Raw genomic sequence first — 15,131 nt, 5'->3', positions numbered from 1 at the left:
CCTTTTCGATACTTGAGGGCATAAACACTTGTTCAAAACCTCTTCTCCTAAGACAAATTTTAGAATTATAATTTTATCTTCAAATCTTTTTACATCTACAATATTGTTTTTAAGATCATTACAAATAATGATTTCTACATCATTTCTTTCTTTTAACTTTTTCAGTATACCAAATTTTAAATATAGTACTATCAATTTCTCTAGACTTCTCTCCTACCCACTTAGCCACTTTACTAATAACACGGGGTGAAGCTGAGCTATGGCAAGACTTGTTTCATAAATTTGTTGGAATAGTGTTTGATTGGATCATCATGGATGGTGTCACCTCTTGTAGGTCTTTATGTGGATTGACACATCCCACAATCAAACTTTCTCAGGTTAGTCCCACGTTAAAATCCAAGATTATGGTTTCCTGTGGTGAATTGGTGAGGGTACTGATTTGAGTGAGATTGTGATGCCCAAACATCCTATAACTGAGAACAATGAGGTTATAGATGTACATTTGGGCATAAAGAACCTATGGCTACTAAGTTCTGAATTTGCATCATATGGCAATAAGGTTTGTTTCATGCAAATTATTAGTCTAAGGGGCGACTTAGATGTTGCATATTACTTTGATTTGTGGTTTAAAATTTTGCCTGGACTGGTACATGACAAGCAGTCTTTATAGGACCAAAGACTCTTTGACTAGCCTGGTTCAGTATCTAGGCTACTGCTAGGTAACTTGCATTAATTGGGTTATAATCCAGTTCAGGCCCGGTAAGGACTGCAGTAATTGCACCTGAGATGTCAGAACTGGACTTAATTTTTTGTTTGTTTTGATAGTTGTCATTGTCTTTTTATGTTCTCTCTCTCTCTCTCTCTCTCTCTCTCACACACACACACACACACACACACACCCAGTTTCTTGGTGCCACATGTTGCTTGTCGCTGCCCTCGCCACCTGCCTCTCAGCTTGGTACATCTTCTCCTCTCCTGTTCCTCCGCTTCTTCCTCCCCTTATCTCCTCTTAGTCCGGTTCTCCACGTCTCTTTTGCCTTCTCTCCTCTTCCTCCCTCCTTGGGGTGCTGATGATGATATACTGTGTTGCCATGCCAATGCTACCAGTCTGCCTAGGGACTGGTACGAGTCTGGTAATCAAAATTTTTAAGACAAGCTTTTACTTAATCAATGTGAAAAGTATCATCATTGGACCAAATTCATCCCATACCTTTTAGCTTGAAACCTTGATCTAATTTGGAATAATGTATAACAATTATAAATAGGCAAAAAATGTACAATCATCATGTTAATCCTCAAGATAATAGTGATGAAATTGAACATTTCAAAAGGCGGTGATAAGACAACTTGTGGTTAAAACTTTAACATGCTTGATATTACAGAATATCATTTTCATCGTGGTGACTTCTGACAACTGAATTCTATTTTTTTGTGTAGCCTGGTCAAATTGCAGAGGAACATAGGCAGATGATGATGCCAGAACTTCAGCTGCAAGTCTCACAAGCGAATGGGCAGTCTATTTCTCCTTTCAGTGGAATGAGTGCCTCCTTTTCTAATGTGACGCTTCCTGCATCTGTTCCAACATTTTCGATTCAACAACACCAACAGTCTCATCAAATGGTGCAACAACAACATATGCTTGGAAACCCTCACCATCACATGCAAAGCACAAGCCACTCCAGTCCACAGCAGCAGGCATATGCCATGCGAGTTGCTAAAGAGAGACAACTGCAACATAGGATAACACCTCAATCCCAGCATATCAATGGACCAAATGCAGTGACACCAGTTCAAAATAATTCACAGATGCAACCGCAATCCCAGTCATGTTCTCCTGTGACTCCAGTATCTTCTTCACAAGGTCAACATAAGCAGCAAAATTTGTTGAGGAACCCACCATCTGGAATTTCAAATCAGATTATGAAGCAAAGACAACGGCAGGTTCAACAACATCAGCCAAGGCAACAACAGCAGCAAAGACAACATACACAGCAGCAGGCCAAACTTATGAAAGATTTGGGCAGAGGGAACATGTTAAATCATCATAACATATCAGCAGATGCCTCCCAAATTAGTGGCTTTTCAACAGCTTCTAAGAACAGAGTTTCTGATAAACATCTGATGCATCAGGGCCAAGGTGTTTTTCCTGGTAGCCCATGTCTGAACCCAAGTTGGCATCAATCTGGAAGCCAAACAAATATCTACACTCATCCACTGCCACAATCAACAAAGCAATCGTCGCCAATGTCTGATACCTGCAATCAAGGCTCAGCTCCGAGTTCTCCCAGCCATAACATCTTAGCTTCTCAGCAAGCCTCAATTCCATCTTCGATGCCTTTGCCTAAACAACATCAGCAACCACAGCAGCATTATCTGAATCAGTCTCATCAAAGCATTCAAAGAACAGCGCTGCAGCAAAGCCGGCAGATAAATCCCAGTGGTAGGATGCAATCATCAACTGATCAGAGCCAAATCAATCAGATAGTTCCGAGTGCATCAATTCCTCAGTGTACTGATTCAGGCACTTCTGCTTCTGCGGTTTCATCTTCCACCCTGTGGAATCCAGAGCCATTATATGATAAGAATGCACCAACAACGATAGCTAATGTGGCTAGCTCACCACAGGAAAATTTAGTGGGAAGTGAAGCTTTAGTGCCCTCCTCTGGCCAGGGCCTGGTACCACCACAGCAATTGTCAGCTGGCGTGTCTGAGCATGGGCATAAAAGCGGGGGACAGTGGCAGCATCAGCAGCAACAGCAGCCTCATCATCAGCAGGAGCAGCAACATTCTCAGCATCAGAACCAACAAATGGTTCAAAGTGATTTGTATGCATGACCTTCAAGCAGGGGACCAGGGTAATTCAAGAATAGTACTTGGACCAGCCATTTCCAAAGCAGTTCCCAACTTCTTTGTAACACTAGTGTACAGGTAAATATGGATACCACGATACATTGTCACGTTATTTCATTAGCTATCTTGATGTTTGAAATCAAAGCATATAGGAAGTCCATACTTATTACAATCAATTCAATCCGCTCAAAATTTGTGTTGGAACCAGATATCAGATGATGGGAATGCTAGGTTAGCAAAATACATTAAATTCATTGGACACTTTAATATATTTCATCAACTAATAGGAGTAAGGAACTCAAATGATCAGAAAACATAATACATGTGGAAAGGTCTTTTGGCTTCTCCAGGCTTTTGGTTTAATTTTAGAACAAGACATACTTTTGGTTGCATATTATAGTTCTGTGAGAACTCATGACAGCTATAATAACATTTATTATAGATGCTTTTGTTAGAGATTCTGCTCATGGAAGTCTCCCCATTGATTTTTTTTCCTTTATCCTCCTGTGGTATACAACCAGATGTAGTAAGAATCTTGCTTGTTCATGCATTTCATGCGTCTACCTGCTAGTGTTTTTGGTCACTCTTGTTGGTCATTCAGAAATCAATTCATTGTTGTTGGTCATTCACATTCTTGAAAGCACTTGGGGTAGGCAACTGTCAAGAACGGTCATCGCGCACTCGCAACAACTTCGTTCAACGAATTGTTCGTCGCTTTTGCATGCTTGAACAGAGACATGGCAGCTTGTTTTGCCTTGGTTTTGTGTGTTTTTACTTGTAAAAATACATGTTCGAACAGGTTGCAGTGCACAGTGCGATCGCTCACCGCGCCGGGCCAAAAAGCCCCAAAATGGCTCTATTTTCACGTGCTGCAGGCTGTTTTTTGCAGCCTACTGCAGCGCGCGAAATGTCAGTCATCTCAGCTCCTTGGAACCCCCTGGGTGGCACAGGGCTGGATGGGGCTTCGGTATATTGTCGGGCGTTGAACAATCTTCACAAGTTCGCACGTTTTCTTGACGGGAACTTGCCTTCGCGCCCGGCACCCGATGAGCAGCTGTTTGTGGACTTGCAGCTGTTCATTCAACCTTCTAAAGTCCTTGTTTTCCTTCTTTCTCTGTTTTCTCTCATGCACGCAAGGTGCTCGTTGAATTGTTTGTAAAACTTCCCTCTTCGCGAGACGTCGGGACTTGTCCGTTGCTCGTTCTTCGAACTAATCAACTTTCTCTTTTACAGGTCCTTCAGGACCTGAGTGAGGTTGCAAATTGGTTGAGCTTTGCAGACGCATATCGCAAGGGCGTGTCGAGACTTAGGCAATTGCAGCTAAGTTTGAGAAGTTGGCGCAAGGGTGCTTCGTGAGTTAGGCAACGCAAACTAAGTTCGCGTCTTGGCCGCAAGGGTGCCTCACGACTTAGGCAATTCCAGCTAAGTCCGTGACATTGTGGTATCAGAGCGGACAAGCAATTCGAGCAAGCAGCGAAGGAACTTCGCAAGCTCGTCATGGCAAAGCATCGTGTTGAATCAAGCAAGGTGGGGCAAGCCGGACCTTTGCACCAAGCAGTCGCAGGTGGGCTGCAAGTGCAAACTCGCTCTCATGTCGCTGGAGTCGCTTTGGAGGATCGTGGCAGCGAACATGATGAGCGAGAAATTGGCTACTCTCTGCAAGCGGAGGAGGCACAATTTGGAGCGCCAACCGGGAAGAAGAGCTATAAGGAGAGACTCACAACGGCGATAACCCGTTTGGATGTTCTTGAAGTGAGCTTAGAGGAACTCTACCAAGGCCAGCGAAGGCTTCTTGGGGTAGAGAGCTCGCAAGAAGAAGCTGAATCTCGAATTGACAAGATCGAGGCCCTAGTCGATCGACTGTCGGACGACACCAAAGACTCCGTGCAACATCTGCAGGAAGTTGTGGCAGAACTCACTTCTAGGGTGACCATACTCACAAGGGCACTGAATGCGGAAGGAAGCAACACCCGCGTTGCGTCGCCACAGAACTTGAGGGCAACCGAGCCGCATTGTTATGGAGGTGCTCGAGATGTTAAAAAGCTCAAGAATTTCCTGTTCGACACGGAACAATACTTTCGAGCTACGAGGTCTGATTCTGAAGAAACCAAAGTTTTGATAGCAACTATGTATTTGAATGAGGATGCAAAACTTTGGTGGCGAACCGGTTGAGAGGAGATCCAACAAGGTTGGTGTTAGGTGGACACATGGGAGGACTTAAAGCGAGAGTTAAGAACTCAGTTTTTACCTGAGAACACAGAGTTCGTCGCAGGGAGGAAGTTGAGACAACTCCGCCAAAGTACTTCCATCCGAGACTACATGAAGCAATTTTCTGCGCTAATGCTAGACATATAGGACATGCTCGAGAAAGATAAGCTATTCAGCTTCCTCGATAGTTTGAAGTTATGGGCTCAACAAGAACTGCATCGAAGGAATGTCACCGATGTGATCTGGGCAATTGCTGCTATAGAAAGGCTGACCAACTTTGTTTCCTCTGAGGACTTAGGAAAAAGAAAACAATCTTCAGGAAATCGGCCTCCAAAATATTCTCGAGGGAAGGAGCCCGGAGGCGAACAGAGGAAGAAGAGTTCCCACAAAGGGCCAAGCTCAAAAGGCAAGGCCTCGAAACCTGGCGGATGCTTCTTGTGCGGAGGGTTGCACATGGTGAGGGAGTGCCCACAGAAACAGGCACTCAATGCTTTAACAGCTTTCATCCATCCCCCCAAATCAAATAAGGGCAAAGTCGTCGCCCTTAGTTCAAGCAGTTCAGAATCTAGCAACGACGATGAGGAGTTGCAGGGTCCCCGAATGGGAGCAATGCGTTTGTTAAATGCATTGCGGGGTCAAGTGGGGGAGAACATAAAGGCAAAGCCATTGAAAGCAGGGAGTAGCGAGCTGATGTACGTGGACATTAAGCTCAATGGCCAAACAACCCGTGCAATGGTGGACACCGGAGCTACCCACAACTTTATTGCCGATCGAGAAGCAAAGCGACTTGGGCTGATCTTGAAGAAGAACCCAAGTCGAATGAAGGCAGTGAACTCGGAGGCCAAGCGAATCTCCGGATTGGTAAAGGGAGTTCCTATCAAGATCGGAACATGGAGCGGGAGCACAAATATGATGGCGGTGCCACTGGACGACTTCTAAGTGATTCTTGGAATGGAATTCATGCACGCGACGAAGTTGGTGCTAATGTCGTTCCTAAACTCCTTATGTATGATGGGAGGTGACGACCCCAGTGTGGTTCTCGTCTCTTAGAGAGGAAACAGGGAACCCCAACAGATATCGGCATTACAATTGAAGAAAGGGGTACGAAAAGACGAATTAACATTCGTGGCTGCTATGAAGCTAGAGCCACTTGACGAGAAGGCCATTCATGAACCTGTTGTGGTGGCGAATGTCTTGAAGGAGTTCACAGATGTTATGCCACTTGAGTTGCCGAAGACTCTAACGCCACGCAGAGGCATGGATTATCACATCGAGCTGGAGCCAGGAGTGAAGCCTTAAGCGAGACCACCCTACCATATGCCCCCTCTAGAGTTGGAAGAGCTCAGAAAGCAGTTAGGTGAACTGCTAAGCGGTGGTCTCATCCACAGTTTTAAAGCACCCTTCGGAGCTCCAGTTCTTTTCCAAAAGAAACAAGATGGGAGCCTCCGACTATGCGACGATTATCGAGCCCTCAACAAAGTGACGGTGAAGAACAAGTATCCTATCCCGCTCATCGCGGACTTGTTCGACCAATTGGGCAAAGCCAAGTATTTCTCTAAACTTAACCTCCAGTTGGGGTACTGGCAGGTGCGCATTGCTGAAGGCGACGAAGCGAAGACTACCTACGTGATCAGGTATGGAGCGTTTGAGTTCTTGGTGATGCCTTTCGGCTTAACCAACGCTCCAACCATGTACTGTACTCTTATGAACCAACTATTCAAAGAGTATTTGGATAAGTTCGTGGTCGTCTACTTGGACGATATTGTCGTCTACAGCCAAACGCTCGAGGAGCATATCGAATACCTTCGGATAATTTTTAAGGTTCTCAGGGAGAACACTTTGTTGGTGAAGAGGGAGAAGTGCTACTTTGCTCAAACGAAGATCTTGTTTTTGGGGCATCGAATCAGTGATGGCTCCATTTGGATGGACCAATCAAAGGTGCAAGTAGTTGCGGAATGGCGAACCCCAAAAAAGGTGCCAGAGTTGAGATCTTTCCTTGGTTTCATTAACTACTATCGACACTTCATAGCGGGGTATTCGAAGCTTGTAACTCCACTGACGGAGTTACTGAAGGAGCAGCCTTGGAGGTGGTTTGACAAATGTGAAGCTGCATTCCTAGATCTGAAGGCTGCTGTGTTGGAAGAATCAGTGCTCAAATTGCCGGACTATGGGGAGCCCTTCGAAATCCATACAGATGCTTCAGACTTCGCTATTGGGGGAGTACTCATGCAGGAGGGTCATCCAGTGGTCTACGAGAGTCGCAAGCTCAACGAGACCGAGCGACGGTATCCGGTGCATGAGGAGATGACAGCGGTGGTCCACTGTCTACGAGTTTGGCGGCACTACCTTCTTGGATTGCGATTTGTGCTGAGGACAGACAACATCGCTTTGAGTTATTTTCAAACTCAGAAGAAACTCTCCCCAAAGCAAGCACGATGGCAGGACTTCCTAGCTGAGTTTGATATGACAATGGAGTACAAGCCCGGAAAAGCAAATGTCGTGGCCGATGCATTGAGCCGGAAGGTGGAGCGAGTGAACGCCATACAGTTGGAGGGTAGAGGCCAAGCAAGTCAATTGCACTCCAGCTTTCTTTCCAGGATTAGGGATGGACTGTATAGTGATCCCCAGGTAGTAACCCTGATGCAGCTCATCAAAGAAGGCAAGACACGATGATTTTGGGCCTAGGAGGGACTCGTTTTCACAAAAGGGAATAGGGTTTATTTTCCTCGAGTGGACAATTTGAGGCGTAAACTCTTAAGAGAGTGTCACGATTCCCTTTGGGCTAGACATCCGGGCATTCATAGAACCTTAGCTCTCGTGGAGAGGACCTTCTACTGGCCGAAGATGGGGACTGATGTGGAGGAGTATGTTCGAACGTGCCTCACTTGCCAACAAGATAAGGTGGAGCAGCGGAAGCCGGTGGGGTTTTTGGAGTCGTTGCCCGTACCAGAAAGGCCGTGGGAGAGCATTTCCTTGGACTTCATATCAAGCTTGTCGACAGTAGGGGGACTGTGATCGATACTCGTAGTGGTTGATCGATTTTCAAAATTGGCAACTTTCATTGCTGCACCCCTACACTGTTCAGCAAAGGAGGCGGCCAAGTTGATGATGAAGAATGTGGTGAAGTATTGGGGAGTCCCGCATAATATTATCAGTGATCGACACGCTCGGTTCCTGGGACGATTCTGGACCGAGCTATTCAAATTGTTGGGGTCTAAGTTATACTTCTCCACAAGCCTCCACCTCTAGACAGATGGTCAAACCGAAAGGATAAACTCTCTCCTAGAGCAATATCTTCGGCACTACGTGAGTGCCAACCAACGAGATTGGGTGAAGCTGTTGGACATAGCCCAATTCTCGTACAACTTGCAGCGGAGCTCTACGTCCAACAAGAGCCCCTTCGAGATCATTACAGGACAACAACCGTCGACTCCTTACACCCTGGCTATCGGATACACTAGGAGTAGTCCGTCAGTATATCGCTTTGCCAAAGAATGGCATCGAAATGCAGATATTGCGCGAGCTTACTTGGAGAAGGCGGCCAAAAAGATGAAGAAGTGGGCCGACTTGGGAAGGTGACCACAAGAGTTCAACGTCGGTGATTTGTTGTTGGTGAAGCTCCAACCAGCATCACTCCAATTCTTTAGGATTGGTGCGCAAGTATGAAGGGCCCTTCCCAATTATTAGTAGGGTGGGCAACGTCTCCTACAGGTTGCAGCTGTCGGCATGGCTTAAAATTCAAAATGTTTTTCACGCTAACTACTTGAAAGCCTACCACTCAGATCCGCAAGATGCTTCCCGAAGTGTTCCAACTCGGTTACCCCCCACTAGAGCCTCCTACGAGAAGCGAGTTGAAACCATTCTGGCGGATTGCAAGATAAAGTTACCCAATGGAGTTGAGCAGACCGAGTACTTGGAGAAGTGGCGAAAGCTTCCCCGAACTGAAATCGGTTGGGAGCCCGAAGATGCCCTGCGACATGAAGAAACAATTATCAACAACTACCAACAAGCGTCGACGAGGGCGTCGACAGTTTAAGTGGGGGAAAATGTCACGAATGGTCGTCACGCACTCGCAACAACTTCGTTCAACGAACCGTTCGTCGCTTTTGCATGCTTGAACAGAGACATGGCAGCTTGTTTTGCCTTGGTTTTGTGTGTTTTTGCTTGTAAAAATACATGTTCGAACAGGTTGCAGTGCACAGTGCGACCGCTCACCGCGTCGGGCCAAAAAGCCCCAAAATGGCTCTGTTTTCGCGTGTCGCGGGCTTGTTTTCTGTAGCCCATTGCAGCGCGCGAAATGTCACCCATCTCAGCACCCAGGAACCCCCCCGGGTGGCGCAGGGCTAGATGGGGCTTCGATATATTGTCGGGCGTTGAACAATCTTCACAAGTTCGCTCGTTTTCTTGACGGGAACTTGCCTTCGCGTCCGGCACCCGGTGAGCAGCTGTTTGTGGACTTGCTGCTGTTCATTCAACCTTCTAAAGTCTTTGTTTTCCTCCTTTATCTGTTTTCTCTCATGCACGTAAGGTGCTCGCTGAATTGCTTGTAAAGCTTCCCTCTTCGTGAGACGTCGGGACTTGTTCGTCGCTCGTTCTTTGAGCTAATCAACTTTCTCTTTTACAAGTCCTTCGGGACCTAAGTGAGGTTGCAAATTGGCTGACCTTTGCGGACGCATATCGCAAGGGCGCGTCAAGACTTTGACAATCCCAGCTAAGTCCGAGAAGTTGGTGCATGGGTGCTTCGCGACTTAGGCAACGCAAGCTAAGTTCGCGTCTTGGCCACAAGGGTGCCTCACAACTTAGGCAATTCTAGCTAAGTCCGTGACACAACGGAGCCCACTTGAATGAAAACGGAGCAGAGTATAAATCAATGATATTCGGCCCAAACTTTTGTGTGCTTAAATTTTGCCATGCCTCACCTTATCCACATCATTGTATGGCTTCTAGCCTGTTGTCAGAATTTCTCCAGCTTTGTTGTTATGGCTATTTCTATAAACCAATCACATAATCTCTTTTATTACTAAGACCAAGTGTTGAGAAGGTTAATGAAGTTGAGATAGGATCTCTAGATTTTGGATAGTCAACATGAGGTTCATATGGCTAAGAGCCTACAAATTCTTTAAAACTTGCTTAGAGGATATTTTCAGGTGAATGGTCTAGGCAAGTCGAAGTGTTATCACGAGGCAAGGAAGTGGAACAAAAATGCAAAGGATAGGCAATTCAATGACAACATGATAATCATTTGTCACAATAACTGATTACAAGTTCAATATGTAAGCTAAAATGAACTGTTTTTATGCTAGTTGCTACCTTATGGGTTCAATGTGGCATGGAAAAAATTTCTTATTTGCTTTGCCTAATTTTGCTTCATTCTGTAGATTTGCAGGTAGTGAAAGATGAGGAATACTACCTATGCTTTTTTTCATTCTCATTTGGAGCTCATTTCAGTGACCTAAAGGCCAGGTACAGATTGCTTCCTTGCCTTCTCTAATGTAGGCTTCACCGCACCAGCTTAACAAAAAGCCTCTTGCCTTAAATCTAGAATTTGCATTGTCATTGTAAATTCTCTTTGTAGTTATAGCCATACTTGGGCTTATGTAGTAAATTTTTTGCCCATCACATTCTTGATCATGTAACGCAGAGAAAGGATTGTGTTGGTGAACCTGCGTCTGAGTTTGCCAATTGAAATTTGTATAGATGTGCTTGTTCTTTTCTCGCTGATAAATTGTAGTAATACAAGCTAGTAAATGGAAAGTGCTCCGTAAATTTTTTTTTTCTCTGACAACCTAAGTGCAATGCCTACACATTTATAATGATTGTCATGGCTTTATGCCCTAAAGGCTCCTAATCAACCAGTTTGCGACCGTGCCAATGTTGATTGGGTGTCAGTCAATTAGCGTCCTGGGAAATTGATTAGACTCTATCAATTCATTTTGAGTCATAAGTCGATTGCTATCATTTTGCTGGAAAATAATTTGATTGTCTGCAAGCCACTTGCAGTAGGGATGTTTTACTTGGAATGCAATACGTTTGGTAATTAGATTTGGATATATGAATTTGTTCATATGGGTTCCACATGAACAAGAATAATTATCAAATAAGTTTTAATGTTGGGTAATCTTCTTTGGGTAAATTCCAACCTAAAGAATTAATTGGGTTAAATATTTGGCACCACCAACAGGAGGATGATCTGAAGCTAATTGACCACCATCAGGAGGCGTAGGCGGCCTCGTAAGTAGTTCTACATTAGGCAAGGAATTATCTCTATGTTAAGAGACCAGGGTGGGAACTCAAGTTGCTCTCTCTAAAAGCATTGCTGTTCTCTTAGATCTTGACAAAAGTAAATTGCGAAATTATCAGCATATGTATGCATTGACTTTTTGGTAGAATCCTAAAGAGTCAACTACTGTTTCTTTCGAGTACACCAACATGCATACTTTTCACCTGTTCCTTTGCTGCAACGGGAACAATTTGATGGCCTTGGTTGTTGTTTCTTTAGGGAAATGGATTGCCCTGTCACGTGCAGCAATCCATCAAAATCACTGATCCAGTAGCTTAATACTCTTCAAGCTGCAAGTCAACAGATCTTAGGAGGAGCACAAGCCTCCAAGCCAGCTGCGCAGAGAGAGAGAGAGAGAGAGAGAGCGAGCCTCTCTCTTGGCACTACTGTTGCGATAGTGTTGGGAGAGAGAGAGAGAGAGAGAGAGAGAGAGAGCGAGCCTCTCTCTTGGCACTACTGTTGCGATAATGTTGGGAGGAACAAATCCCTATCCCTCTTCCATTTCTTTCATTATCCACGATTCTTTTGACCATAAAGTTACATGGTGGAGGAAGTAAATAAACATGACCGAGGCAACGGCTTCACTCTATGACTACAAAAGCACACCTCCCAAAGTAGCGTAGGTCCCCTTTCCTCATCTCACCCGTTCAAAACAAAGGAAACGCAAAAAAGTGACGTGAAAGCTTAGAGAGACACTCCCTAGTCCTCGGCACAAAAGAAGCATTGCCTGTATTAACTAAAACCTTGGCTTTTCTCAGCTCTCTGTCTTCCTCAGTCTTTCCCTTCCCCTTCCCCTTCCCCTTCCCCTTCCCCGTCCTCCTCTAAGAAGAAGGAAATGGAGGAGAATGGGCTGCGTTCTTCCCCGCGTTTAACTCCAGCCACTCTGCTGCTGCTATTGCTACTGCTTGTGTACTGTAACTTTTCTTCGGTGGTGTCTTCTTCTACTACTGCTGCTTTGGAAGGGGACCTCAGTGCTCTGCTGGAGTTCAAGGCCGCGTGCGACTCGGGCGGGAGGCTGGCGAGTTGGAACCGGTCCGACCCCTCGCCGTGCGTGTCCTGGCACGGGGTCACCTGTGCCAGGGGCCGGATCACTCGGCTTGTCCTTGAAGACCTCGACCTCCCCGGCCCTGCCGGCCTCCCGGCCCTCACCCGTCTCGACCAGCTCCGGGTTCTCAGCCTTAAGTCGAACCGCCTCTCTGGGCCCATCCCCGACCTCTCGCCGCTCTCCGCCCTCAAGCTTCTTTTCCTCGCCCACAACGAGCTCTCCGGACCCATCCCCCCGTCCGTCGCCTCGCTCACTCGCCTCTACCGACTCGACCTCGGCTCCAACAACCTCACCGGCTCGGTACCGGCCTCGCTGAACCGGTTGTCCCGCCTGCTCACCCTCCGGCTCGACTCAAACCGGCTGTCCGGTCCCATCTCCGGCCTCGTGCTACCCCGCCTCCAAGACCTCAACCTGTCGTCGAATCTGCTCTCCGGAGCCGTGCCGCCGTCGCTCGCTGCCTTCCCCGCCGCCGCATTCGCCGGGAACCCAGCCCTCTGTGGCGGGCCCCTTTCCACCTGCCGCGACGTGGTCAGCAATCCCAGCCACCCCTCGGCGAGCGCAGCGACCCCCGTCCCCTCAGCCGCCACGGTCGTAGCTTCCTCCTCGTCCGCCAAGCCCGAGGTCGCTCCTCCTCACCATGCCGCCGCCGACGCTGGTCGCGGAGGTATGAACAGGGTGGCCGTGGCGACCATCGTCGTAGGCGACTCGGCCGTGCTCGTCCTCGTCTCCGGCCTCCTCTTCTGCTGCTTCTGGCGCAAGTTCGCCGGAAGGAGCCCATCCCGCCTCCACGAGGGGGAAAAGATAGTCTATTCCTCCGGCCCCTACGCCATCCAGGGCAACGCAGCGGGCGCCACCGCCGGGGGCGGATTCGAGAGGGGAAAGATGGTGTTCTTCGAAGGAACGAAGCGGTTCGAACTGGAGGACCTCCTCCGGGCCTCGGCGGAGATGCTGGGGAAGGGCGGTTATGGGACGGCCTACAGGGCGGTGCTCGATGACGGCACCGTGGTCGCCGTCAATCGCCTCCGCGAGGTCCACCTCGGGGGCAAGCGCGAGTTCGAGAGCCAGATGGAGACACTCGGGCGCTTGCGGCACCCCAACCTTGTCTCACTCAAAGCATACTACTACGCCCGCGACGAGAAGCTTCTCGTATACGACTACATGCCCAATGGCAGCCTCTTCTTCCTCCTCCATGGTCTGTAACCTCCATGCGTTGTCTTAAAAATCTGGTTTTCTTCGACGATGCGTTAAAAGATCGTTCTTTTTAGGGAACCGAGGGCCGGGGAGGACGCCACTGGACTGGACGACGAGAATGCGGATCGCGTCTGGGGCGGCGAGGGGATTGGCGTTCATCCACCAGGCGAGCCGCTCGCCGAAGCTGACGCACGGCAACATCAAGTCCACCAACATCCTTCTCGACAAGGAGGGCAATGCACTGCTCGCCGACGCCGGGCTGGCCCTCCTGGGAACGGGCGCCGCGGCGGCCGGGAGGGCCAACTGTTACCGGTCACCCGAGGCACCTGTCGACGGGCGACGACCATGGGCGTCGCAGCGGGCGGACGTGTACGCCTTCGGGGTGGTGCTGCTGGAGCTGCTGACAGGGAAGCCGGCTGCGAACGGCGGGGCGTCGGCGGTCGACCTACCGCGGTGGGTGCAGTCGGTGGTGCGCGAAGAGTGGACGGCGGAGGTGTTCGACCTGGAGCTGATGCGGTACAAGGGGATCGAGGAGGATATGGTGGCAATGCTCCAGATCGCCATGAGCTGCAGCGCGATCGTCCCTGACCAGCGACCAAAGATGAGCAACGTGTTGAAGATGATCGAGGACATCCGTGGCGGCGGCGGGGGCGGCGGAGACGTCTCGTCCTCTCATGATTCGTTCGACTCGGTCTCGGACTCGGCTTCTGGATCCGACGCGGCCTAATAGCCGTCGGATGATGAGTAATAAATAATAGATGATCGTGGTACATATATAAAATGAAAACCTGGATTCCAAATGTTGTGTCCTACTCAACGGACGTTGTCATCATCCTCTCCATACGATTTGATGGATGCAGTGCAACATCTTTGGATGCCGAGGAAGCCGTATCATATTCCGATGTGGGTTGTCTCGTAGGCTCTGGAGTGGTCTCCATCATGGTCACAGCAAAGAAAGAGAAAGCAGTGAATGCTGCAGCAGCGGCAGCAGAGTGATGTCTATGGGAAGTGTGTCAGGCTTGTCAGCGCGTAGCGTGACTGCGTGGAAGTTGCAGGACCTTTACCACGCGTCTTTGGTAAGTCCAAGCATTGAGCTATTTGTGCAGGTTACGTGAGATCGAGAGCGGAGAGCGGAGAGCGGAGAGGCGGAGAGCAAGATGGTACCGACAAGAGGAAGGGACAAGAAAACGGTCTCCACGGCGAAACGGTATGATGGTGGATCGAAGATTAGCAGTGGTTGAAACATGAGCTGCAGCAATAATGATACTACTCGTCATGGCTTCTGTAGCGGTTTTGCCGGTCTCTCCTTATCCTCTTGTGGGGGACAGGACGTAAGAAGGGGATTCGCGTCAGCACACGTCTCCTGGATACTTGTGCTGACTCGATCGTTTCTTCACGGTTGATGGACGTTCTTCGACGATCATCACAGATCTCATCATTCAACGACATCCTTGGATCTTATATTGTAACATCCGTTGAAACTCATCAGCCCTTACAGAGAGAGATCTCATGTTGTTGACCCATTCAACAATTATGTGTTTCATCGACTTTCCTCAA

The 15,131-nt window shown here is 48.1% G+C and overlaps 2 protein-coding genes across 11 annotated transcripts in view; both read left to right on the top strand.

The window, feature by feature from the left end:
• Positions 1-10,843, top strand: part of LOC135626254 (chromatin modification-related protein EAF1 B-like) — a 38,510-nt gene extending 27,667 nt beyond the window's left edge. For all 8 annotated transcript variants that reach the window (XM_065131441.1, XM_065131440.1, XM_065131438.1 and 5 more), the window contains 2 exons: positions 1,438-2,928; positions 10,437-10,843. In XM_065131441.1, the coding sequence (XP_064987513.1) occupies positions 1,438-2,835 (1,398 nt within the window). In that variant the 3' untranslated portion in view covers positions 2,836-2,928; positions 10,437-10,843. The remainder of the gene's footprint in view (positions 1-1,437; positions 2,929-10,436) is intronic.
• Positions 10,844-11,858: 1,015 nt separating this feature from the next.
• LOC135627229 (probable leucine-rich repeat receptor-like protein kinase At1g68400) lies at positions 11,859-15,131 on the top strand. 3 transcript variants are annotated; one of them, XR_010492560.1, is made up of 3 exons: positions 11,859-13,575; positions 13,649-14,781; positions 14,863-15,131. XR_010492560.1 is itself a non-coding variant. In XM_065133244.1 (3 exons), the coding sequence occupies exons 1-2, from the start codon at positions 12,174-12,176 to the stop codon at positions 14,299-14,301; spliced, it is 2,055 nt and encodes a 684-aa protein (XP_064989316.1). In that variant the 5' UTR covers positions 11,859-12,173; the 3' UTR covers positions 14,302-14,341; positions 14,435-15,131. The 3 variants fall into 3 exon arrangements, 2 of the variants coding, with proteins under 2 accessions (XP_064989316.1, XP_064989315.1); XM_065133244.1 differs by having other exon boundaries at positions 13,649-14,341; positions 14,435-15,131; XM_065133243.1 differs by having other exon boundaries at positions 13,649-15,131.

The sequence above is a fragment of the Musa acuminata genome, chromosome BXJ2-11, assembly GCF_036884655.1.
Source record: "Musa acuminata AAA Group cultivar baxijiao chromosome BXJ2-11, Cavendish_Baxijiao_AAA, whole genome shotgun sequence".
Lineage (NCBI taxonomy): Eukaryota > Viridiplantae > Streptophyta > Magnoliopsida > Zingiberales > Musaceae > Musa > Musa acuminata.
Note: the sequence above shows the minus strand (reverse complement) of the source record. Positions and strands in the feature narration are given on the sequence as shown.

Bases quoted from the DNA above. Each gene is read 5' to 3' on its own strand.
- LOC135627229 (XM_065133244.1), top strand. From the start codon at position 12,174: ATGGAGGAGAATGGGCTGCGTTCTTCCCCGCGTTTAACTCCAGCCACT. The intron at 13,576-13,648 runs GTCTGTAACCTC...CGTTCTTTTTAG, and splicing joins CCTCTTCTTCCTCCTCCATG to GGAACCGAGGGCCGGGGAGG.